Source organism: Schistocerca cancellata, chromosome 6, assembly GCF_023864275.1.
Source record: "Schistocerca cancellata isolate TAMUIC-IGC-003103 chromosome 6, iqSchCanc2.1, whole genome shotgun sequence".
Lineage (NCBI taxonomy): Eukaryota > Metazoa > Arthropoda > Insecta > Orthoptera > Acrididae > Schistocerca > Schistocerca cancellata.
In genome coordinates, this window is record NC_064631.1 from 287,685,734 (window position 1) to 287,711,897 (window position 26,164).

General features: G+C 41.4%; 1 protein-coding gene across 5 annotated transcripts in view; it reads right to left on the reverse strand.

Annotated features, from left to right (window-relative positions):
• Positions 1–25,498, reverse strand: part of LOC126190877 (E3 ubiquitin-protein ligase Topors) — a 106,993-nt gene extending 81,495 nt beyond the window's left edge. Inside the window, exons 1-3 of one of the 5 annotated variants that reach the window (XM_049931480.1) lie at positions 25,400–25,498; positions 24,196–24,337; positions 730–967 (exon numbers count right to left, since the gene is read on the reverse strand). In XM_049931480.1, coding sequence (XP_049787437.1) covers positions 730–966 — 237 coding nt within the window. In that variant the 5' untranslated portion in view covers position 967; positions 24,196–24,337; positions 25,400–25,498. Of the gene's footprint in view, positions 1–729; positions 968–24,195; positions 24,338–24,425; positions 24,779–24,855; positions 25,030–25,399 lie in introns of those variants that run through there. The other 4 variants (XM_049931481.1, XM_049931477.1, XM_049931479.1 and 1 more) reach the window with 4 other exon arrangements.
• Positions 25,499–26,164: the final 666 nt, after the last annotated feature.

Below are 26,164 nucleotides of genomic sequence, written 5' to 3' on the forward strand. Positions count from 1 at the left end.
ATAATGTATTACTTCTGGTAAATCAACGTATTACACAAAGTCTACTTAACCACCAAAAAGATGTTGGCAATAGTGAAACTATTTGTTATTGGCTAGTTTAGAACTGTGAACTGTTCAGCAGTAGTAGCTTGTGCATGTACACTGGCCAAATGGACACCACGTCTCCAAGGCTTGATGACAATGGCCATTAGGTCGAATATATAAACGTTCATTGTAAATATGGTGTTCCCTTACATCGTCGATTGTACCAGTAGACATAACTGCCATCAGGAGAAATAGTTTCTATCCTTTAATAGAAAGCTGGGATGTGATAAAAGTTTACAGATTTCAGCACAGAGATGCTGCAGACGTGAAGTAATCCATATCAAGAAATAATTACATCTCTTGTCCAAGGAGTATTTCAAGTGGCAGCATTTCAGAGTTCAAGAGTAACAGGACTCGCAATTTGAAGACATACACACTATTTCACACATAGTGTACACCTCAGTAAGGCTTATTACAGTGGAGCTCCTGGCTCAATTACAAACTTAAAAGTAATAAGCAAATAAGAGTACAGTAAGAAATTGTAATGCACAGTTCTGAGTAGCAGCCAGTAGATCGAGAATAGCCACGCCCAGTTCATAACCTCTCATGCAAATCAAATCATAAGGTGTCTTAAGATTAATATATGTAAATAAAGCACCCAAGCTGTGCCAATTTAAATCCCTGCTGAAATGTAAATATAAATACCTTTGACCACTCCAGTAGACACGTGAAACAGTATTGGTGCAAACAACTATTTGTGAAGGATTTATTTTGTAGTTTTCCCAGACAGATTGCACAGTTTGGTTCTGGTGAAGCACGGTCGACAGGTGTTAACACCGAGGTCTTGTCATCCACTGGGCTTCCTGTGAGCGAGCGTGAAGGTGACTTTGGACTAACTGTTCCATGAACAGTTAGTGGGGTACTGCAAGTTTCCCTGTCCATCCTATTTCAGAAACAATAAATTTAGTTATATAACTCATAACTAATATCTTCCAAAATTTAATAATTTAAATAAAACTTATTCTTCACAAATAAACAATATCATTAACACTTAATAACGAAATACAAGTTTTTAAATGTGCGCATGCGACACAAACACACACACACATATATATATACCTAAAAACAAAGATGATGTGACTTACCAAATGAAAGTGCTGGCAGGTCGACAGACACACAAACGAACACAAACATACACACAAAATTCAAGCTTTCGCAACAAACTGTTGCCTCATCAGGAAAGAGGGAAGGAGAGGGAAAGACGAAAGGATGTGGGTTTTAAGGGAGAGGGTAAGGAGTCATTCCAGTCCCGGGAGCGGAAAGACTTACCTTAGGGGGGAAAAAAGGACGGGTCTACACTCGCACACACAAACATATCCATCCACACATATACAGACACAAGCAGACATATTGGTCTTTATATATATATATATATATATATATATATATATATATATATATAATAGAGGGAAACATTCCACGTGGGAAAAATATATTTAAAAAGAAAGATGATGAGACTTACCAAACAAAAGCGCTGGCAGGTCGATAGACACACAAACAAACACAAACATACACACAAAATCTAGCTTTCGCAACCAACGGTTGCCTCGTCAGGAAAGAGGGAAGGAGAAGGAAAGACAAAAGGATTGGGTTTTAAGGGAGAGGGTAAGGAGTCATTCCAATCCCGGGAGCGGAAAGACTTACCTTTTTCCCCCTAAGGTAAGTCTTTCCGCTCCCGGGATTGGAATGACTCCTTACCCTCTCCCTTAAAACCCATATCCTTTTGTCTTTCCTTCTCCTTCCCTCTTTCCTGACGAGGCAACCGTTGGTTGCGAAAGCTAGATTTTGTGTGTATGTTTGTGTGTCTATCGACCTGCCAGCGCTTTTGTTTGGTAAGTCTCATCATCTTTCTTTATATATATATATATATATATATATATATATATATATATATATATATATATATATATATATGGTTATAATAGAAGGAAACATTCCATGAAGGAAAAATATACCTAAAAACAAAGATGATGTGACTTACCAAATGAAAGTGCTGGCAGGTCGACAGACACACAAACGAACACAAACATACACACAAAATTCAAGCTTTCGCAACAAATTGTTGCCTCATCAGGAAAGAGGGAAGGAGAGGGAAAGACGAAAGGATGTGGGTTTTAAGGGAGAGGGTAAGGAGTCATTCCAGTCCCGGAAGCGGAAAGACTTACCTTAGGGGGAAAAAAGGACGGGTATACACTCGCACACACACACACATATCCATCCACACATATACAGACACAAGCAGACATATTTAAAGACAAAGAGTTTGAGCAGAGATGTCAGTCGAGGCAGAAGTGCAGAGGCAAAGATGTTGCTGAATGACAGGTGAGGTATGAGTGGCGGAAATTTGAAATTAGCGGAGATTGAGGCCTGGTGGATAACGGGAAGAGAGGATATATTGAAGAGCAAGTTCCCATCTCCGGAGTTCGGATAGGTTGGTGTTAGTAGGAAGTATCCAGATAACCCGGACGGTGTAACACTGCGCCAAGATGTGCTGGTTGTGCACCAAGGCATGTTTAGCCACAGGGTGATCCTCATTACCAACAAACACTGTCTGCCTGTGTCCATTCATGCGAATGGACAGTTTGTTGCTGGTCATTCCCACATAGAATGCATCACAGTGTAGGCAGGTCAGTTGGTAGATCACGTGGGTGCTTTCACACGTGGCTCTGCCTTTGATTGTGTACACCTTCCGGGTTACAGGACTGGAGTAGGTGGTGGTGGGAGGGTGCATGGGACAGGTTTTACACCGAGGGCGGTTACAAGGGTAGGAGCCAGAGGGTAGGGAAGGTGGTTTGGGGATTTCATAGGGATGTACTAAGAGGTTACGAAGGTTAGGTAGACGGCGGAAAGACACTCTTGGTGGAGTGGGGAGGATTTCATGAAGGATGGATCTCATTTCAGGGCAGGATTTGAGGAAGTCGTATCCCTGCTGGAGAGCCACATTCAGAATCTGATCCAGTCCCGGAAAGTATCCTGTCACAAGTGGGGCACTTTTGTGGTTCTTCTGTGGGAGGTATAAACAGAGCCACTTCCTCATCCTCTCAAACCCAGAACCTCCCACAGAAGAACCACAAAAGTGCCCCACTTGTGACAGGATACTTTCCGGGACTGGATCAGATTCTGAATGTGGCTCTCCAGCAGGGATACGACTTCCTCAAATCCTGCCCTGAAATGAGATCCATCCTTCATGAAATCCTCCCCACTCCACCAAGAGTGTCTTTCCGCCATCTACCTAACCTTCGTAACCTCTTAGTACATCCCTATGAAATCCCCAAACCACCTTCCCTACCCTCTGGCTCCTACCCTTGTAACCGCCCTCGGTGTAAAACCTGTGCCATGCACCCTCCCACCACCACCTACTCCAGTCCTGTAACCCGGAAGGTGTACACAATCAAAGGCAGAGCCACGTGTGAAAGCACCCACGTGATCTACCAACTGACCTGCCTACACTGTGATGCATTCTATGTGGGAATGACCAGCAACAAACTGTCCATTCGCATGAATGGACACAGGCAGACAGTGTTTGTTGGTAATGAGGATCACCCTGTGGCTAAACATGCCTTGGTGCACAACCAGCACATCTTGGCGCAGTGTTACACCGTCCGGGTTATCTGGATACTTCCTACTAACACCAACCTATCCGAACTCCGGAGATGGGAACTTGCTCTTCAATATAGCCTCTCTTCCCGTTATCCACCAGGCCTCAATCTCCGCTAATTTCAAATTTCCGCCACTCATACCTCACCTGTCATTCAGCAACATCTTTGCCTCTGCACTTCTGCCTCGACTGACATCTCTGCTCAAACTCTTTGTCTTTAAATATGTCTGCTTGTGTCTGTATATGTGTGGATGGATATGTGTGTGTGTGCGAGTGTATACCCGTCCTTTTTTCCCCCTAAGGTAAGTCTTTCCGCTTCCGGGACTGGAATGACTCCTTACCCTCTCCCTTAAAACCCACATCCTTTCGTCTTTCCCTCTCCTTCCCTCTTTCCTGATGAGGCAACAATTTGTTGCGAAAGCTTGAATTTTGTGTGTATGTTTGTGTTCGTTTAAACATACACACAAAATTCAAGCTTTCGCAACAAACTGTTGCCTCTTCAGGAAAGAGGGAAGGAGAGGGAAAGACGAAAGGATGTGGGTTTTAGGGAGAGGGTAAGGAGTCATTCCAGTCCCGGGAGCGGAAAGACTTACCTTAGGGGGAAAGGTCTCTCCCATCTACTCAATCTCCCACTTCGAGCTCCACTCCCTCCAAAACCTCAAAATTCCAATCAACACAATCTGGTACCACAACACAACACCCTAATTCAGTAGTTAACCTTTCCTCCAAACCTCTCTCCCAATCCGAAACCTCTGTCCTATCCAAAGGCCTCACCTTCAGCCCCACTCCCAGATTCAACCAAACAGCCCTCGTCAAAGATTTACTGTCCTACACTCGTACTCTCTGCTGGAAGTATCACTTTGCCACGAAGAAAAATGATCCTAATCCTACCCCTAATGATCCAACTCCCCAAGACACTATCCAAATTGAACCCTGCCTGGAACAGTTCCGTCCTCCGTCACAGCGGGACTCATCTCCTCTTCCTCAAAATCACCCTCTCCAAACCTTCCAGGAATTTCTAACTTCCAGCCTTGCCTCTCAATCCTTCTTAAAAAACCTTAATCCTACTCCCAACATCACTACTGCTGAAGCCCAGGCTATCCGTGATCTGAAGGCTGACCGGTCCATCGTCATTCTTCCGGCGGACAAGGGTTCCACGACCATGGTACTTGATCGTCGGGAGTATGTGGCTGAGGGACTGCGTCAGCTTTCAGACAACACCACATACAAAGTTTGCCAAGGTAATCCCATTCCTGATGTCCAGGCAGAGCTTCAAGGAATCCTCAGAACCTTAGGCCCCCTACAAAACCTTTCACCTGACTCCATCAACCTCCTGACCCCACCGACACCCCGCACCCCTACCTTCTTCCTAAAATTCACAAACCCAATCATCCCGGCCGCCCCATTGTAGCTGGTTACCAAGCCCCCACAGAACGTATCTCTGCCTACGTAGATCAACACCTTCAACCCATTACATGCAGTCTTCCATCCTTCATCAAAGACACCAACCACTTTCTCGAACGCCTGGAATCCTTACCCAATCCGTTATCCCCAAAACCATCCTTGTAACCACTGGTGCCACTTCCTTATACACAAATATCCCGCACGTCCAGGGCCTCGCTGCGATGGAGCACTTCCTTTCACACCGATCACCTGCCACCCTACCTAAAACCTCTTTCCTCATTACCTTAGCCAGCTTCATCCTGACCCACAACTTCTTCACTTTTGAAGACCAGACATACCAACAATTAAAGGGAACAGCCATGGGTACCAGGATGGCCCCTTCGTACGCCAACCTATTCATGGGTCGCTTAGAGGAAGCCTTCTTGGTTACCCAGGCCTGCCAACCCAAAGTTTGGCAGAGATTTATTGATGACATCTTCATGATCTGGACTCACAGTGAAGAAGAACTCCAGAATTTCCTCTCCAACCTCAACTCCTTTGGTTCCATCAGATTCAGCTGGTCCTACTCCAAATCCCATGCCACTTTCCTTGATGTTGACCTTTACCTGTCCAATGGCCAGCTTCACACGTCCATCCACATCAAACACACCAACAAGCAACAGTACCTCCATTACGACAGCTGCCACCCATTCCACATCAAACGGTCCCTTCCCTACAGCCTAGGTCTTCGTGGCAAACGAATCTGCTCCAGTCCAGAATCCCTGAAGCATTACACCAACAACCTGACAACAGCTTTCGCATCCCGCAACTACCCTCCCGACCTGGTACAGAAGCAAATAACCAGAGCCACTTCCTCATCCTCTCAAACCCAGAACCTCCCACAGAAGAACCCCAAAAGTGCCCCACTTGTGACAGGATACTTTCCGGGACTGGATCAGATTCTGAATGTGGCTCTCCAGCAGGGATACGACTTCCTCAAATCCTGCCCTGAAATGAGATCCATCCTTCATGAAATCCTCCCCACTCCACCAAGAGTGTCTTTCCGCCGTCCACCTAACCTTCGTAACCTCTTAGTTCATCCCTATGAAATCCCCAAACCACCTTCCCTACCCTCTGGCTCCTACCCTTGTAACCGCCCCCGGTGTAAAACCTGTCCCGTGCACCCTCCCACCACCACCTACTCCAGTCCTGTAACCCGGAAGGTGTACACAATCAAAGGCAGAGCCACGTGTGAAAGCACCCACGTGATCTACCAACTGACCTGCCTACACTGTGATGCATTCTATGTGGGAATGACCAGCAACAAACTGTCCATTCGCATGAATGGACACAGGCAGACAGTGTTTGTTGGTAATGAGGATCATCCTGTGGCTAAACATGCCTTGGTGCACGGCCAGCACATCTTGGCGCAGTGTTACACCGTCCGGGTTATCTGGATACTTCCCACTAACACCAACCTATCCGAACTCCGGAGATGGGAACTTGCTCTTCAATATATCCTCTCTTCCCGTTATCTACCAGGCCTCAATCTCCGCTAATTTCAAGTTGCCGCCACTCATACCTCACCTGTCATTCAACAACATCTTTGCCTCTGCACTTCTGCCTCGACTGACATCTCTGCCCAAACTCTTTGTCTTTAAATATGTCTGCTTGTGTCTGTGTATGTGTGGATGGATATGTGTGTGTGTGCGCGAGTGTATATCCGTCCTTTTTTCCCCCTAAGGTAAGTCTTTCCGCTCCCAGGACTGGAATGACTCCTTACCCTCTCCCTAAAACCCACATCCTTTCGTCTTTCCCTCTCCTTCCCTCTTTCCTGATGAGGCAACAGTTTGTTGCGAAAGCTTGAATTTTGTGTGTATGTCTGTGTTGGTTTGTGTGTCTGTCGACCTGCCAGCACTTTCATTTGGTAAGTCACATCATCTTTGTTTTTAGGTATATAACTCACATTGGGCTACTGGAAGGAAGAAAGAAAGGAACATCATATAATGAGAGAGATGAAATGACATAACTGGGGTCTAGACTAGACTTGAACTCTATTGGTGACTGCCTCTCACTGCCTGTACCCTTACTTATTTTAAACAGACACATTCAAAACCAAAGTTAATCCATTTTTTTTCCATATTTGTACATAGATGTGTAGCTCAGTAGGTAAGTGCCAGACTAAAAATTCTTTTTCCGTCACTTGTCACTTATTTCATCCCTGCCAATGATTTGTCAGTGTGTAAATTGCCAAGCTGCACTATAGTTTTTAGACAATGTTGAACTGTAGTTTCCCCGGTAAGTGATTTGGTTAAGTCAATTAAAATGCTGGACATAGGCAAGTGCATACACCCCCTTCTCCCAAATAGGAGAATGCCTAGCAAAGAACTGTGGAGTTCAAACCAACCTTCTGATGAAAAAGCATGGGAAACTCCCTTTCATGTTTGCTCAATGGAAAGCAACTGGACGGCTTGGTCATTCTGTGCACTGAAATCAGATGTGAATGGATATGTATATCAGTGGACATTGCTATCATTATACTGATCAGGAGAGAACTGTGCTCCACACCCTAATATTCAACACTAGAACAGTCTTTTTCACAATATGAACTACCTGATGACATCAGTCTGTGAAATTAAGTAAGCTATGTCTAAAACCCAAGATGCGATACCGTTCAATCAACCCAGGGGGACCAATATGTAGCATGTCTTCAATTTCATGGTTACTTAATGAATAAGACAGGAAGAGTCTTAAAACAAATAAGGAATGAGACTTGCCTCCTAGCAAGCTTGAAAAATTAAAAATTGTTAAAACCTGTCAATGAATCTCACCTGAGAGACCAAATTGCAGTAATTACATGGCATAGTCAACACATACTTCTGCTAATCTCTGTGTTGAACACTCAATGTGGTGCACAGAAATTTTGAAAAACCAACAGTGGCCGGGCAATCTCATGATAAAAGTTTATATTTCAACATACAAGGATTCTGATTCATCTCTCAAACTACTATAACTCTGTTACTAAGAAAGCATTTGAAATTGATACTGTGCATAAATAACAATAATTGAGACACCAGTTATGAACTCTGCAGATCATGGAAGTAGACACCCGTCAATTTATCTTTTTATTCATTTGCTGTCCTCAAAAACTAAGTTTTCAAAAGCTTTCATAGCTTTAGTTCATAAATACATCAAGATACAAAGTTGTATTAATTGCTCTTACCAGTCAAGAAAAATGCATACATTGACATAAAAAGTGAATATCAGAAATTGCCCGATTTCTGTAATGAAGACAAGTTTATGGCTACACACTTAAACAGTTTTACAAGGAGACATTACAATTTGAAATCATCTGCTGAATAAGAGCATTTCTACATTAATAAACGTTTCAGGCTATTCTTTAAGATATTTAAATTAGCTAGCTTATTAATTACAGATGGTAGTCTATTCTAAAAAGAAATTGTTCCTATTGTACCTGGACTGCAGCCTGCAATCTTTTTATTACCCCTAATTCTGTGAAAATTTTCCTTACCCCGTGTAGTTATGTACACAACTGTTCACCGTATAATGCTCAACTGGATGTACGATGTACATAGTGTAGTTGGTAATTATTTGATGTTTTCTGAAAATTCCTCTACAAGGATCTGTCTTGTTTACCTCAGCTACCACAGTCACCGCCATTTTTGTAGTCTGAAAAACTTGTCAGCATAGACTGCTGGTGCCCCATCCCAGATCTCCAATTCAGAATATATTTACCTCAAGGTAACATGGTTCAGGAAGTCTGAGACCCAATTTAGTAAAGACATAGGAGGGTTGGAACTTTTAATAGTGGCAACTATTTATTTACAGCTTGTCCAAATCATACGTGTTTTAAAGTTTTACTGACCTTCAAAGTAGTCACCAGCATTGTGTATAGCCTGTTGCCAGTAATGTGGAAGTCGTAGGATACTCTTAGCAATGCCAGTTGTGTTGACAGTTCGAGCAGCGCGGTCTATTGCCCAACAAATTCGTAGCAGTTCTGAAGCGAATGCCGTGAAGTGTTTCCTTCAGTTTAGAAATCGAGTTGAACTCACGAGGGCTTAAGTTGGGGGAGTGCAGTAGGTGGTATAGCACTTAGCAGCCCCATCAGTCAAACAAATCAGTAACTGCTTGCACTGTACGTGCTTGAGCACTTACTCATAAATGGAGTAATGTTTATACTTAGGTTATAGCTAAGGAAGAACTGCATTGTCACTGTCTTCTCTTTATTTATAAGAATCTTACATAAAGCTGAAAGAATTCTGTAACTGATTTCACTACTGTTGGCAGTAGTTTGCATATCACTGCACCAGCTGACAAAGGACATGTCATCCACACAGCTTATGACTTAGCAGTTTTGGGATTCTGTTAAATCATTCACAGACACAAGGACAGAAAAGACCCTAATATATTTCCTTTACGCACACCACATGAAGTACCGGTATCCTGTAGGATAGTTTTTAGCAACTGTCCATTCCTTTTATGAGTTAGCTTAGTGTGCCGTTTCCTCCCTTTTAAATAGGAGGTATGTTGTTTCAAGGCTATTTCTCTCATCCTGCAATCTTATAATTTACGCAATAAAATAGTATCAAAAGTTTTACTCATAACCAGAAAGGTGTCTATTATCTTGTTTAATGTATCAAGTATTGAACTTGCTACTGTGTTACCTTACACTTTTGTTTTCTAAAACTATGCTGTAGATTGTTGAGTAGATTCTGTTTGATGAAATGTGCCTTGATTTAATATTACTTTCTCTAAAAATTTGTCAAGTTCTGAAGTTAACTATATTAGTCTGCAGTTTTTTGTGTCAACTATTATTCATTTCCTATTCACCGGCAGAATTTCAGTGATTTTCAAATGGTCAGAAAATTATCCATGACAATGGAAGGTATCCCCAAGGGGAGTGGCGGGTTCAGCGGCGTTCGCGGCGCACGAGGCGGAAGGTCAATGTGGAGGCTGGCCGTGTGGCATCGCCCGCTCTGCCTGTGAGGGGACATGTGGCTACTCCTTCAGCAAGGTCCGAGCAGGCACACGGGGGGAGGGGTTTATTAGTTATTGGGAGCTCCAACGTTAGGCGGGTGATGGAGCCCCTTAGGGAAATAGCGAGAAGGTCGGGGAAGAAGGCCAGTGTTCACTCTGTCTGCTTGCCGGGGGGTCTCATCCGAGATGTGGAGGAGGCCCTACCGGCGGCGATAGAGAGCACTGGGTGCACCCGACTGCAAATTGTTGCTCATGTCGGCACCAATGACTCCTGCCGTCTGGGTTCAGAGGTCATCCTCAGTTCGTACAGGCGGTTGGCGGAATTGGTGAAGGCGGAAAGCCTCGCTCGCGGGGTGGAATCAGAGCTAACTATTTGTAGTATCGTTCCCAGAACCGATCGCGGTCCTCTGGTTTGGAGCCGAGTGGAAGGCTTAAACCAGAGGCTCAGACGATTCTGCGGAGATCTGGGGTGCAAATTTCTCGACCTCCGCTATCGGGTGGAGAAATGTAGGGTCCCCCTGAATAGGTCAGGCGTGCACTACACGCCGGAAGCGGCTACAAGGGTAGCGGAGAACGTGTGGAGTGCACATGGGGGTTTTTTAGGTTAGAGAATCCCCTCCCTAGGCCCGACAAGACGCCTCCTGAGACGCGGCAAGATAGGAGTAGGCAAAATGCAACAGGGAATAACAATATTAATGTGCTAATAGTAAACTGCAGGAGCGTCTATAGAAAGGTCCCAGAACTGCTCTCATTAATAAACGATCACAACGCCCATATAGTACTAGGGACAGAAAGTTGGCTGAAACCAGATGTAAACAGTAACGAAATCCTAAACTCAGATTGGAATGTATACCGCAGAGACAGGCTGAACAGTGAAGGGGGAGGCGTGTTTATAGCGGTAAGAAGTGCAGTAGTATCGAAGGAAATTGACGGAGATCCGAAATGTGAAATGATTTGGGTGAAGGTCGCGGTTAAAGCAGGCTCAGACATGGTAATTGGATGTCTCTATAGGTCCCCTGGCTCAGCAGCTGTTGTGGCTGAGCACCTGAAGGATAATTTGGAAAATATTTCGAGTAGATTTCCCCACCATGTTATAGTTCTGGGTGGAGATTTTAATTTGCCGGATATAGACTGGGAGACTCAGACGTTCATAACGGGTGGCAGGGACAAAGAATCCAGTGAAATTTTTTTAAGTGCTTTATCTGAAAACTACCTTGAGCAGTTAAACAGAGAACCGACTCGTGGCGATAACATATTCGACCTTCTGGTGACAAACAGACCCGAACTATTTGAAAAAGTTAACGCAGAACAGGGAATCAGCGATCATAAAGCGGTTACGGCATCGATGATTTCAGCCGTAAATAGGAATATTAAAAAGGGTAGGAAGATTTTTCTGTTTAGAAAAAGTGACAAAAAGCAGATTTCAGAGTACCTGTTGGCTCAACACAAAAGTTTTGTCTCAAGTACTGATAGTGTTGAGGATCAGTGGACAAAGTTCAAAACCATCGTACAATATGCGTTAGATGAGTATGTGCCAAGCAAGATCGTAAGAGATGGAAAAGAGCCACCGTGGTTCAACAACCGAGTTAGAAAACTGCTGCGGAAGCAAAGGGAACTTCACAGCAAACATAAACATAGCCAAAGCCTTGCAGACAAACAAAAACTACGCGAAGCGAAATGTAGTGTGAAGAGAGCTATGCGAGAGGCGTTCAATGAATTCGAAAGTAAAGTTCTATGTACTGACTTGGCAGAAAATCCTAAGAAATTTTGGTCTTATGTCAAAGCGGTAGGTGGATCAAAACAAAATGTCCAAACACTCTGTGACCAAAATGGTACTGAAACAGAGGATGACAGACTGAAGGCCGAAATACTAAATGTCTTTTTCCAAAGTTGTTTCACAGAGGAAGATTGCACTGTAGTTCCTTCTCTAGATTGTCGCACAGATGACAAAATGGTAGATATCGAAATAGACGACAGAGGGATAGAGAAACAATTAAAATCGCTCAAAAGAGGAAAGGCCTCTGGACCTGATGGGATACCAGTTCAATTTTACATAGAGTACGCGAAGGAACTTGCCCCCCTTCTTGCAGCGGTGTACCGTAGGTCTCTAGAAGAGCGTAGCGTTCCAAAGGATTGGAAAAGGGCACAGGTCATCCCCGTTTTCAAGAAGGGACATCAAACAGAAGTGCAGAACTATAGACCTATATCTCTAACGTCGATCAGTTGTAGAATTTTGGAACAAGTATTGTGTTCGAGTATAATGACTTTTCTGGAGACTAGAAATCTACTCTGTAGGAATCAGCATGGGTTTCGAAAAAGACGGTCATGTGAAACCCAGCTCGCGCTATTCGTCCACGAGACTCAGAGGGCCATAGACACGGGTTCACAGGTAGATGCCGTGTTTCTTGACTTCCGCAAGGCGTTCGATACAGTTCCCCACAGTCGTTTATTGAACAAAGTAAGAGCATATGGACTATCAGACCAATTGTATGATTGGATTGAGGAGTTCCTAGATAACAGGACGCAGCATGTTATTCTCAATGGAGAGAAGTCTTCCGAAGTAAGAGTAATTTCAGGTGTGCCGCAGGGGAGTGTCATGGGACCGTTGCTATTCACAATATACATAAATGACCTGGTGGATGACTTCGGAAGTTCACTGAGGCTTTTTGCAGATGATGCTGTGGTGTATCGAGAGGTTGTAACAATGGAAAATTGTACCGAAATGCAGGAGGATCTGCAGCGAATTGACGCATGGTGCAGGGAATGGCAACTGAATCTCAATGTAGACAAGTGTAATGTGCTGCGAATACACAGAAAGATAGAGTTTTTATCATTTAGCTACAAAATAGCAGGTCAGCAACTGGAAGCAGTTAATACCATAAATTATCTGGAAGTATGCATTAGGAGTGATTTAAAATGGAATGATCATATAATGTTGATTGTCGGTAAAGCAGATGCCAGACTGAGATTCATTGGAAGAATCCTAAGGAAATGCAATCCGAAAACAAAGGAAGTAGGTTACAGTACACTTGTTCGCCCACTGCTTGAATACTGCTCAGCAGTGTGGGATCCGTACCAGATAGGGTTGATACAAGACATAGAGAAGATCCAACGGAGAGCAGCGCGCTTCGTTACAGGATCATTTAGTAATCGCGAAAGCGTTACGGAGATGATAGATAAACTCCAGTGGAAGACTCTGCAGGAGAGACGCTCAGTAGCTTGGTACGGGCTTTTGTCAAAGTTTCGAGAACATACCTTCACCGAAGAGTCAAGCAGTATATTGCTCCCTCCTACGTATATCTCGCGAAGAGACCATGAGGATAAAATCAGAGAGATTAGAGCCCACACAGAGGCATACCGACAATCCTTCTTTCCACGAACAATACGAGACTGGAATAGAAGGGAGAACCGATAGAGGTACTGAAGGTACCCTCCGCCACACACCGTCAGGTGGCTTGCGGAGTATGGATGTAGATGTAGATGTATTAAGAGTTGCTAGTCCTGATATGCAATAGGGTAGACAGGATGATGTGTACTACATCAGGTCACCTGATGTGAGGTTGTACGCGCAGTTAAATTTACAAGACTCCTGTTGAGCCAGAGGAAAATCTGCTTGCACGAGTTCTGGTTGCTGCACTTGAAATTGAAGAGACACTAGAACACACTTTGTAGGTACAATATCTGTAACACCATTCATGGTCACCATATCAAACTGCTGTTGTAATGCTTCGGTACTGTTCTACACATACAGTATGCTGGGTTCATTTTTGCTTTGGAATAATGTAAACAGACAATGTTTAAGTACTAACACAAACAAATTTGCCTCGCGTAAATGGATGTTTCATTACATTTCCTTTCAAATTGTTTGTTGCCTGATAACTGTACTGCATCATGCGTAATTCAGTTCCTCAAGCAGATGTTGATGAGTTATCCACCTGAACTGAAACCATCACAAAATGGAAATGTTAAGTTTCCACACATGGGTTCCTATTCAAAATATTACATGTTCACTCACCTCTGCATGTCCTCAAGTTTGTAATGGGAATTTCTGAACACCCTGCAAACAGTGAGGGTAAACCACTGGGTGGAGGGTGTGGGGACAGTAGGTTATCGTATGATTCTATTGTCCCCACACCCTCCACCAAATAGTTTCTGCCCCTCTGCCCTGTAACTTACTACAATTCATGCCCCCCACCCTCGTTGCTCTCTCTCTCTCTCTCTCTCTCTCTCTCTCTCTCACACACACACACACACACACACACACACACACACACACACACACACACACACACACACACCTCTTCTCCCCTCTCTCCTCCTCTGCTTTTCTGCTTCCAGTCCCCCCCCCCCCCCCCCCCTCCCCTCTGTAGCCTATCAACGCTGTCCGAGCCTTGCCCTGCCACCTTCTAGAGTAGTTTGTGCACGCTCCACCAGACAGCACTCTTTTGTTCCCCACCCGCACACTGCTGCCCCTGTCCTTCTTCTAACTGCTGCTTTAATTCTACAGAACAGTTTAAGCCTGGCTAAAGTGGCCAGAGACGGCAGTCATGTCTGCGTGAGGTATACCTGCTTGCATGAATGCACATATGATATTATGATATCCCTTCTTTTCTGAAGAAGGCTTTGCCCAAAAGCTTAATGAGTAACCGTCCTTCCATTGTGCCTGTTTGCAACTCAATGTGTCATTTTACAGTGAGTAGCAATCTATCCTTTTTGTAGTTGTTGATATTCCAACCTGGCTTTTCCATTGTTTAAAATTACAATTGGGTGCCCAGCCATGTACTTCATTTGTGCCAATTGTATTGAACTTCTGTATGAATTTCTCAAGCACTTCTTTTGGGTCATTTATCATTTCATCCTTTCAATGTTATGCTGTTTTGTTCACGATATTGCTGATTCCACACACTCTTCATAAATTATTTCCCAGGATGTATGGAGGATAAACGAATACATATTGTAATTACCATCACATATGAATGTTGTTATTTGTTATCGTCTTTGTGTTATGATGATGTATGCTAGCAATTCTGTCCTCTGGGAATAAAAATGAGAATAATGTTAGTTCCACATCACACCTAGCCCCTGATGAGGATTATGGAAGTTGTCATTCATTGAAAGCTTGAGGTTTTATCTAAATTTGATGTGGCAAGTCAACAGAGAACTTGTGAAACCTCTATTAACTCCTTAGAATTTCTAAGGAGTGTGTCAGAAGGTAGATTCAAAGGGCACAAGGTCAAATACTACGCTGTAATAGAACTTAAGTATTCTGATGGATATTTCAGCAATTGTAGTGTTGTTTTTATTTCTGATTTCCCTGATTAATTTGTCAATCTCATTCACAGTGGCAGGATACATTTGATCAGAGTTTTGAAGCAGATTCATGGTCTCATCAACACAACCCCTGTGTCAGTCAGGGAAATGGTTGCCAGGATATGAAGGTTGAAAGTATTTGTTACTCCAGCTTTGTTAAAAATGCAGTGATTAGGTTTGACTTTGCTGGTGAAGACTGCTTTTTTTCCATTTTCCCTTCTACTACATAGATGCATCATAGTTGCCACAAGTTTCCCCAAGTGAAATTTCCCGATTTCCATACAAGTTTTAGAATTTTGCCCTGACAAATTTTAAGATCTCAAGGGTGAGTAAAGAAATAAGCTCACAAAAAAAATTTAGGGACTTATGTATTTCCAAATGTGTGAGCAAAAATCTTAAGTACTAACATCAAGATATTTTGTAATGAACTGTTTTTAGACGGAGAAAGCAAGTTAAATGGTACACGTGTTTCATTAAGACCACTGATGTTATTTTATTTCAATAAAACAAAAGACATATGGTAACAAGAATACGCATTTCCTCAGAGTCGCAAGACAGATTTAAAATAGCTTCACTTATTTCATAAATAACCACTTTAGCCAGAAAGAAGTAGGTCCCTTGAAAGAAGTGCATAAGGTGGGAAAGAGTTGTGTAAACCAACACAATAGGTAACTGCTAGTGAAATGTTGGTTCTAGAAAGTTTGTTATTGTCAGGTACTACCCACTACGTTATGTCTACTATTTTAGAGGTATTGTGTGTCCACCTGCTTAGCTGAGTGGTAATGTGTGCCTACCATGCAGTGGGCCCAGATTCAACATTTTCTCCACTCATGGACTGCGTGTTGTGTTGTCCTCCTCATCATTTCATGATCCCCGACAAGCAATAAATGAGTACATAGCATACTAACCGCCAGTGACTGCCACTATTTACTACTTCTTATCACCCATACTTTCTAACATATGAAATACTTTCAAAGTGCCAAAATGTAGTACAATAAATAAAATGTCCATAAAATGCTGCACTGTACAATGTGCTTCCTGTGAGACAGTCACAATTCCTGAAATCCACTGTCCGTGGCTCCTGGCCTGCCGAGGAGCACTGCAGTCCTGGGTCCATGGATAAAGCATGAAAATCCGTTGCTTTACACCACACATAAACAAGCAGTTCAGTGAGACTAGATCCGACGGCAGAGCCTGCACATTACTGGGAAACAATGGGCTTCAGATCAGCAATCCTGACCCGTTAGAGATACCTGCAGAAATGGCCTGCAGTTTGGGCCTGTAGTGGAAGTCCCCTCATGCGGCCAGCTACAGGTATTCACAAGTCACAGACACAATGTTGTTGAAATGAGACCATGGCGATCAATCCATGCAATAGATAACTTGTGCGAATACTCTGAGAATCAATACTAATGGAAATAGGCAACAACTCACCGTGATGGTGATCACTGACCTGCAGACTGGTACTTAGAAAAGACAATCACACTCTCGCAACTAAATTTTCAGCCACAACCTTTGTCAGAAAACGAGAGCACACACACTTTCATATAATCACTAAGACATAACTCATGCACAAACGACCACTGTCTCTGGCCACTGTGTCAATAGTCTCTGAGAATTAGATCCAAACAAACCATTCACCACGCTTCCCTGCCTCTCATTGGCAACTGCTAGGCTAGTGACAAGAAGTGGTGGCAGCACTGACTGCAAGCTTAGGCGAATGGTAGGAAAGGGAAAAGCATTAAGAATGAGGGAGTAGGAAAGCAGTGCATGTACTCAGCCACATCTAGACAGCAACGATGCACGACATCTCATTAAACAAACCATTTCATCTACTGAGACAAAAACGAGATATTTCCAGCTTTTTTTCAAATTTCCCCGATTTCCAGAACTTGTGGCAACCCTTTGCATATAAAAATTTAAGAACCACATTGCCGCTGCAAAAGTGATTATGGCTGCCTGCTTTGTAATGCTACCCAAATGCAGAAGTACCTCACTATAATGTGGAATGAGTCAATTAGCTTCTAAAATTACCAATGTGTAATCAATTAGGGTCTCCAATCACATTATTTACAAGAATAAACAAACAAATCCTATGCATATATGCCCAGACACAACAGACTTCACTTTAAGTTCACATTCGCTATGTGAAACAGTATACAGATGCTGTCAGTTTCCAACAATTGCACAGAGGAAATCGGATAGCAACTGTACAAGAAAAATATGTTGGTCCTCATAGCCGATCATCTTTTGATGGTGAACTTACTGCAATCTTTCCGGAGTATCTAAAGTACGAACGAATTGTGCTCTTACTAAAGAAAGGTCATTTGTGGAGAACTGTAAACTGTAAACTTCACCACTGCCTGCATTCTCAAAAATTAAATGAATCAATAATGAAAAGTAGACTAATAAATTACATAAATACACACAACATTTTTAATGAAGCAAATTTTGGTTTCCCATGTAGGAGAAGTACATTGGCCATTACTGAGTTCACAAAAATTGGTATTTTAAGGCCTTAACAACAATGACTCTGTTACAGGTATATTCTTAGACTCGCAAAGTCTTTTGATGCTGTTCACCATAAAATACTACTAAACATGCTATAAGCACCATGTGTAAGAGGAATAGCGAATCTGTGGTTCCAGTCTTACTTGGAAGACAAGGTGCAGAAGATAGAGTTCACACATCTGCTGCTGATAAATTTGTCAGACAAGAAACATAGAAACATCAGTGTTCCTCAGGATAGTGTATTGGGTCTAATACCATTCCCCAGACAGTATAAGACTTGGAGAAAAAGTTATCTTTGCTAATAACAGCAACATCACTGTCACTGATAAATCACCAGATCTCTTATTAGACAAAGTAAATGAAACCCTCAAGGTTGTTTATTTTTGGGCGGTGTGTAATAAATTAATACTAAACAGAGAAAATACAAACAGTACACATTTCAGCATAATAGGAGGAAACACAATTATGTCACATTAAGCAGCGATCATAAACTGTGTAACAAACACCACGTTTTTAGGGGTGAGTATTGGGTGTTATTTAAGACGGAATGAAAACACAAAGATGCTCGCAAGAAGAATGTCATCGGCACGTTTTGCTAGCAGGGTCCAGCAATCAGTTTGTAACAGCTAATGTCTTGCAGTAACATACTATTTCTACATACACTTGATTCTCAGCTATGGGATTCTTTTCTGGGGATCAAAGACATGATACAAGGGCATACTTTTTAAATGGCATAAAGGTCCATTAGAATAATAATGAGAAGCATTAGTAGGGCTTATTATAAACAGCTGTTTAAAAAATTGGGTGTCTTTACTGCGCAAAGTGAGGATATCCACTAACGTGTTTTACATATCAGGGAAAAGTACTTCACTAATAGTTCTATACACAATGATCATGGAACAAGAGCCTGCCTGGACTCACATTTATCACGGAAAAACAAAGAAACTCAAAACAGCATTCTCTCTTAAGAAATAAAATTGTATAATAAATTGTCTTAGGAGAAAAATGATTACTACAGTAAATCTGTTTAAAAAGGCAGCTAAAACACTCATAATAATTGTGTAGAGAATTCAGATTAGTGGTCCATAATGAAAAGGGGTAATATTTCCACACTACAACACTAATGCTTTCGGGTCATTCCATGTCAGTTCAACCAGGGGCTCCAGCTCATAGTCTCAGATTTGACTGAAATTCAGTACACTAATTCTACCACGTGTGGAACACTCGTGTACAAAGTATTAGTTTCCCCTGCCAATTAGTTTAGAATTATGACTTGTGAAAGAAGGTGGCGTGACCCGGAAATTGCAACCCGCATCTGGTAATCTATCTTCAGACCCAACTTCAGGTCTTAATAACTTCGGAACTACTCCACACAGTCCAGTGAAATTTCTACAACCCAGTAACATCCACTTAGAGAACACACTCTATGAATCAAAACACCAACAACTTATTTCTGAGGGAAAATAAAAAATTCCAAAATGTGATTAAAAAAATGTACATATTGAAGGTGCTCTCTATGCCAAATATAATTCACTCAAAAAGGGTATAAATTTTTTTGTGGTAAGCTTAATGTGGCCTAAACACTCACAGAACTCATCATGCCCATATCAGTCACAAAAACTGAGTTACATGCACATGAAAATACAAAAATTTGAGAAATTACCTGAAAAACATGGATTTTCTAAGTGTGGTGGCACAAAAGGGACAAGTGATATCCAAGCCAAATTTCAAACACTGTGTAAGTAGACCATAATATAATATGTGGCAAAATTTCAACTTGTTATTGCAAGGCATTTGTGTATAATAAAAGTTGACAGAGATGTATTTGGTTACATTTCTTTTAACATGATTTAGCAAGTAATAGTGATGATGCAGACAGCTTGTTTCAGATTCAGATAAAGCTGCAGCAATTGTTGGGAATCATTAGAGTTGCTAAAAAGCAGACTAGAACATGTTAAAACTGTTGCAGGCATAAGGAGCCATCAACACTTCTCTCCAGCGGACTCTGACAATTTGCAGATGAGGAGACTGTCTGGTTGTAACTATAGGTTCATGCACAACGTGTCTTCACAGAGTGTCTGGCTCAGGATTCAGAAGCAAAAGCAGCAACATACAACCAGGTTGCTATGTTATTGCTGTTTATGATGACAAATGGTACTTAGGATGTGTTGCAGAGTGCTGTGAAGCAGAAGGTGATGTATTTGTGAACTTCATGGCACCAGCCGGGCCAGCAAGATCATTTCATTGGCCACATTTGGCAGGCAGGTGTTGGATTCCTTTTGAACATATTCTTATGACAGTTCCAGTTCCTGCCACAGTGTCAGGAAGACAGTACAATTTGACACTCAATATACAGAGTACAGTGGCTAAAGTGTGGGAGAACTTCTGTTCGAAGCACAATCGACTGGTTTTTAGCAGTTAAGGTGCAGTAAATATTAATGATAGGTTGTATTAATCTGTCTATATGTTGTTGCTTGATGATTAAACAGTTGTGAGAGAAGATAAGAAGAGGCAGAACAGTTTACGATATGTTTTTACACAATTGTGTTGTGGAACAATGGCCACATCACCAAATACATCTGTTAACTTCCATTGTACACAAATGTCTTGCAATAACAAACTGAAATTTTGAGATATATATGTCCCTTTTGTGCTACCACACTTAGAAAATCCATGTTTGTCACGTAATTTTTCAAATTTTTGTATTTTCATGTGCATGTAACTCAGTTTTTGTGACTGATATGGGCATGATGAGTTCTGTGTATGTTAGACCACATTAAGCTTACCACAAAAAAAACCCTTTCTGAGTGAATTATATTTGGCATAGAGGGCACCTACAATATGTACCTTTTAATGAATTACATTTTTTAAATCACATTTTGGTATTTTTTATTTTCCCTCAGAAATATGTTGATGTTTTGATTCATGGAGAGTGTTCTCTAAATGGATGTTACTGGGTTGTAAATATTTGACTGGTGTGGAATAGTTCCAAAGTTATTAAGACCTGAAGTTGGGTCTGAAAATAGATTGCCAGATGCGGGTTGCAACGCCACCTTCTTTCACAAGCCATAATTCTGGAACTAATTGGCAGGGGAAACTAATACTTTGTACACGAGTGTTCCACACATGGTAGAATTAGTGTACTGAATTTCAGTCAAATCTGAGACTATGAGCTGGAGCCCATGGTTGAACTGAAATGGAATGACCCTTTTGCAAGAAAATCATGTGCCAACATCTATAGTGCAAGGTAGAAATGTCTTGTCATTCTCCTGGGTTCAAGATCTCACTCATCATGGGGGATGCTGATGCAGTTTTTCAGATGGACTGAGGGGAGAACATGAAGACATGCATGACAAATACTGCATGCGTTTGGGCATGGAGTCAGTTTTCCAATCAGACAAATTAGTGCAAGGTGCAGCTCATGGCTCAGGAGCCACCAGTGGGTGTGCAGTGATGAAGGGAAAATTGTTAATATCAAAGAATACTGTACAACATGGACCACCTGCATGAGACATTGCAGTTGTTAAGATATTAACCTCACATTCAGAAGAATGGAGTTTGCCCTGTCCTGTCAGCCTGGTTTAGGTTTCCTGTAGTGTTCCTACAACACTTCAACCAAGTTGCAGGACAGTTCCTTCATCAAGGTCACAGCCAACCATCCTCATAAAGGACACACACACTGAGGTGACCAAAGTCATGGGGTGCCTCCTATCATCATATCAGAGCTCCTTTTGCCAGGCATAGTACAGTAATTTGACATGGCATGTACTCAACAGGTCAATGGAAGTCCCCTGCATAAATATTGAACCATGCTGCCTCTATAACCATCCATAACTGTGAAAAGTGTTGCTGCTACAGGATTTTGTGCACGAACTGACCTCACAATTACGTTCTATAAACATTTGATGGGATTCCTGTCGGGCAATCAGGGTGGCCACATTGTCCAAAATGATCTTCAAACCAATCGTGAACAATTGTGGCCTGGTGATATGGATCACTGTCACCATAAAAATTTCATCTTTGTTTGGGACCATGAAGTCCGTGAATGGCTGGAAATGGTCTCCAAGTGGCAGAAAACAATGATTTCCAGTCAATGATGGGTTCAGTTGGACTACAGGACCCAGCCCATTTCATGTACACCATTATGGAGTCACCAACAGCTTGTACAGTGCCTTGTTTACAGCTTGAGTCTATTGCTTCATGGGGGCTGCACCACACTTAAACCCTACCATCAGCTCTTACCAAACAAAATCATGACTCATCTGACCAGGCCACAGTTTTCCAGTCATCTAAGTCCAACCACTGTGGTCATGTTCCAGGAGAGGCACTGCAGGTGATGTCGTGCTATTAGCAAAGGTACTTGCGTGGGTCATCGACTGCCACAGCTCATTAACGCCAAATTTCGCTGCACTGTCTTAATGGATACATTCTTCATACATCCCACATTGACTTCTGTGGTTATTTTACAGTGTTGCTAGTCTGTTAATGCCACTACTCTCAGCTGTTAGGTGAAGGGTGTCGGCCACTGCATTGTCTGTGGTGAGAGGTAATGCCTGAAATTTGGTTTTCTTAGCACACTCTTGGCTCTGCAGATCTGTGAATACTGAATTCCCTAAAAATTTTCAAAAAAGAGTGTCCCATGCATCTAGCTCAAACTACCATTCCATGTTCAAAGTCTGTTAACTCCCACTGTGTGCTCATAATCTCTCACGAAGCACCTGAGTACAAATGACAGCTCCACCAAGTTACTGCCCTTTTATACCTTGTGTAAGCAATACTATCGCCATCAGCACATGTGCATTTCCCTATCCCATGGTTTGTCACCCCAGTGTATATATTCCGTGTGTATGTACATTTTTTTGAGATGTTTCTTCTCACTATATTATGATGACAAACTGAGTATCTTTGGTAAGATGATCCCTGGATGAATAAATAAACAAATAATAAAGGTACGAGACAATGTAGTAAAAGGTTATTTTATTTTGTTATGATTGATTTTGTGTAATTTACTTCAGAAAAACATCTAACAATGATTTGGTTGTTACATAACTGAAACTGGTAATCACTTGTAAAATTAAAATTAATATTATCTGGACTTACATTTTTTATTTGTATTAAGATGTTCCAGCAGAATGCCAAGAAGTCAAATTAGTGTCGGACATTCTGTACTGTGTAACAAAGGTGACACCTGTTTATGGTCTAGATAGCCTAAATCTGATTCATTATCGAATAAATAATACTTTGTAGAATGCTAGGAGTATTTCCTACATAATATAACTGTCACGTTTTGTCAAGTAATGCAGGAAAGATAAGTTATTTCCAAATTAGAAATGGCCCCCTTTGACGTTGTCATAATGTCACACACTAATAATAAATACAGACCTTGTATAATCAATGTGCTAATGTGTATTTCACACTCAAATCAGTTTGTTTCAGGAACTCATGATCAAACTGTAACATCTGAACCTCACCGAGACTTCACATCATTTTACAGCCAAGTGGGCTACCATTACACTTCATGCCAGAATATTTTTCTTTCTATATATCATTATTACATTATGAATAATGGAGTTAATGATTAGTCCTACATTTACAATTATGCTTTCTATTATTTGTCTTTTAATTGTGACACGTAGCCTACTTAATAACATATTTAGTAACATCGTGCAATTAGTACTTTGTACCCTTTACATAAGAATGCCTCAAATCACTACTCTACTAGACAAAATGAATGAACTTATGCACGAAAGTTAGGTTTTTTTCCTTGTTTTTGGTCTATGTGGCACACATAAAGAACTAATGATGTCCGTACATTTCCAGAACGTGCTTGTTTTCTCATTCAAGTTATTTTCACTGTGCATAAACACAAGAATACACCCAATCACAAACAATAGCCTCCTTTGACGTTTTATTTTTATTTTTTTTATTTTCTGTCTCCCAGTAATATCAACACTGATGAATTTCTATTTTATATCCTGGTTTATTGGGAAATGAAGGTACAGCCTTTTTATCCAAGTGGCCATAGATAACAACAAATGGTTCTTCATGAAAACTTATTGTCTGACTTAGCAAGTGCTGCAACTGATTTCATGAGTATACGTATTAACATTTCATTCAGTGGCTAGAATACTACATTTCTTCACAGACATGTTACTTAATCGCATGTGTACCTAGTTAGCAAACTGGAAGCATAATCAAAATATAAGCATAATCAAGATATATAATTTGCACAGCTTACTAAACTACTTACAACCCGTGGATATAATACACCTACATCACTAATACGGCACAAATATGATTTCACACATTACCTTGTATGATCTCTCGGCACTGTTTCCTACGCAAAATTCATGTCAAAATTAAGTGGTTAGGATGAAACGGCAGCATTGAGTCGAGCAGTCTCCTATAAAAAAAAAAGCCGCAGCTGCCACTTTCTTCTTCCAAAATGAAATTCTGGAATACGATTACGATAGAATAAACATACAATCAACAACTGCTGCGGTTATAATATCCACAACATAACTATAAAAATGTAACGCACTTATCTGTTAGCTACAATTCACTACCAATGCAGGAAGACATGCCAAACACAATATATGAAAACTGATAACTTGGCGACATACGGCACTTCACTGATGACAGATGAGAGGTTCACCTATGTTAGCGTAACTATCTTTTACTTGGACAGTAATGAACTGGAGACCGTAATACGCTCTGTCTTTCACTGCAACACTAACCGATATAAATTCATAACACACAGAAAGCGTGTAATACAATGACATGGAATTGTAACTCTCTTATGCAAAGCCTGAATAACGATGTCCGCTCTTTTCGACACTCTGCATCTTTCTGGCCCTTTCTTATAATTTAATGAAATACAAATATAATATCATGAAATACGAATAAGGATCCGATTTTAAAATCTCAAACAACGCAGCCCCATATATTCTGTTTGGCTGTATAACACTTACACAAAATATAGGAAACGGCACACAACGATGTGGAAAACGGGACCAGCGATTGTTTATATGTACAGCGCACAAAACACTCTGATACTTGAATTAATATAAATAATCTTATTCCAAATAACATCAGCTGGAACCTAACATCTCAAACACAAATCCATCAATCACAAAACTTTCAAACGATGGTGAAAGACATCAAACTTTTCGGAGCACCAACGAATCTTTGACCTTCAGTAAAAAAAATAGAAACATAATAAAGTAGGAAAACTGAAATTCCTTACTACGACTGATTACGTAAGGTATTAATGAAATTTCAACTAAACAATAAATTTATTGCATTTGACTTTATTAAACACAACTGATAAATATCTACAGTAAAGCTAAAATGGCGAGAAAAATAAAATAATTTTAAAATGAAACGTGATATATTTATCCTAGGTGAATCAAATTCAATGAAAAAGCAAATACTATAATTTTCAGAATTTTGAAGCCGAATTTATCATGAAGCACTGAGTTGAATCCAAGAATTCAACTGCTTTAGGCCAATTACCTTCTGCCATTAAAAAGCTGGGGGCCAATTCAGACTTCAGTCACGTCACCGTCACGTCATGTTGCATTCACACTGTCTGCGTCACGTTAAGTCACGTCAAGTCAATTCAAGTCACGTGATCTTAACTCACATGGCTGTCCTCAGCTGTCTTCGGTCCATAACAAGTAATAAGAAGTCACAAAGATCAATAGCAAAGAACGAATAACCAAGATGCAGAACAACTGATACCAACCACGAAAGCCACGATCTAACGAAAGAATATTATGAAAAGGAAAGTTGCTACCCATAGTGAAGACGTTGAGTTGCAGATGGGCACAAGAAAAAGACTGTCACAAACAGGCTTTCGACCAGTATGGCATTCGTCAAAAATAGACGACTGATATAGATACACACGCACGCAAACGCAATTCATACACACACGCCTGCAGACTCTGACAACTGAAGCCAGCTTCGGTTATCAGAGACTGCAGTCACGTGTGTGTGTGAGTTGCGTTTGCTTGTGTGTGTGTGTGTGTGTGTGTGTGTGTGTGTGTGTCGTCTATTTTTTACGAAGGCCATACAGGCCGAAAGCTTATTTGTGACACTCCATTTGTTGTGCCTATCTGCGGCTCAGCATGTCCGCTTTATGGTGAGTAGCAACTTTCCTTTTCATAATATTGTAACAGTCCATCATGGATTTTCCATTGTTTGATTTTTGCATGACGATCTAACGAAAGCATGACAAAAAGAAGTAACAGTGATAAGAGAATGGTAGTGTATTGGGAG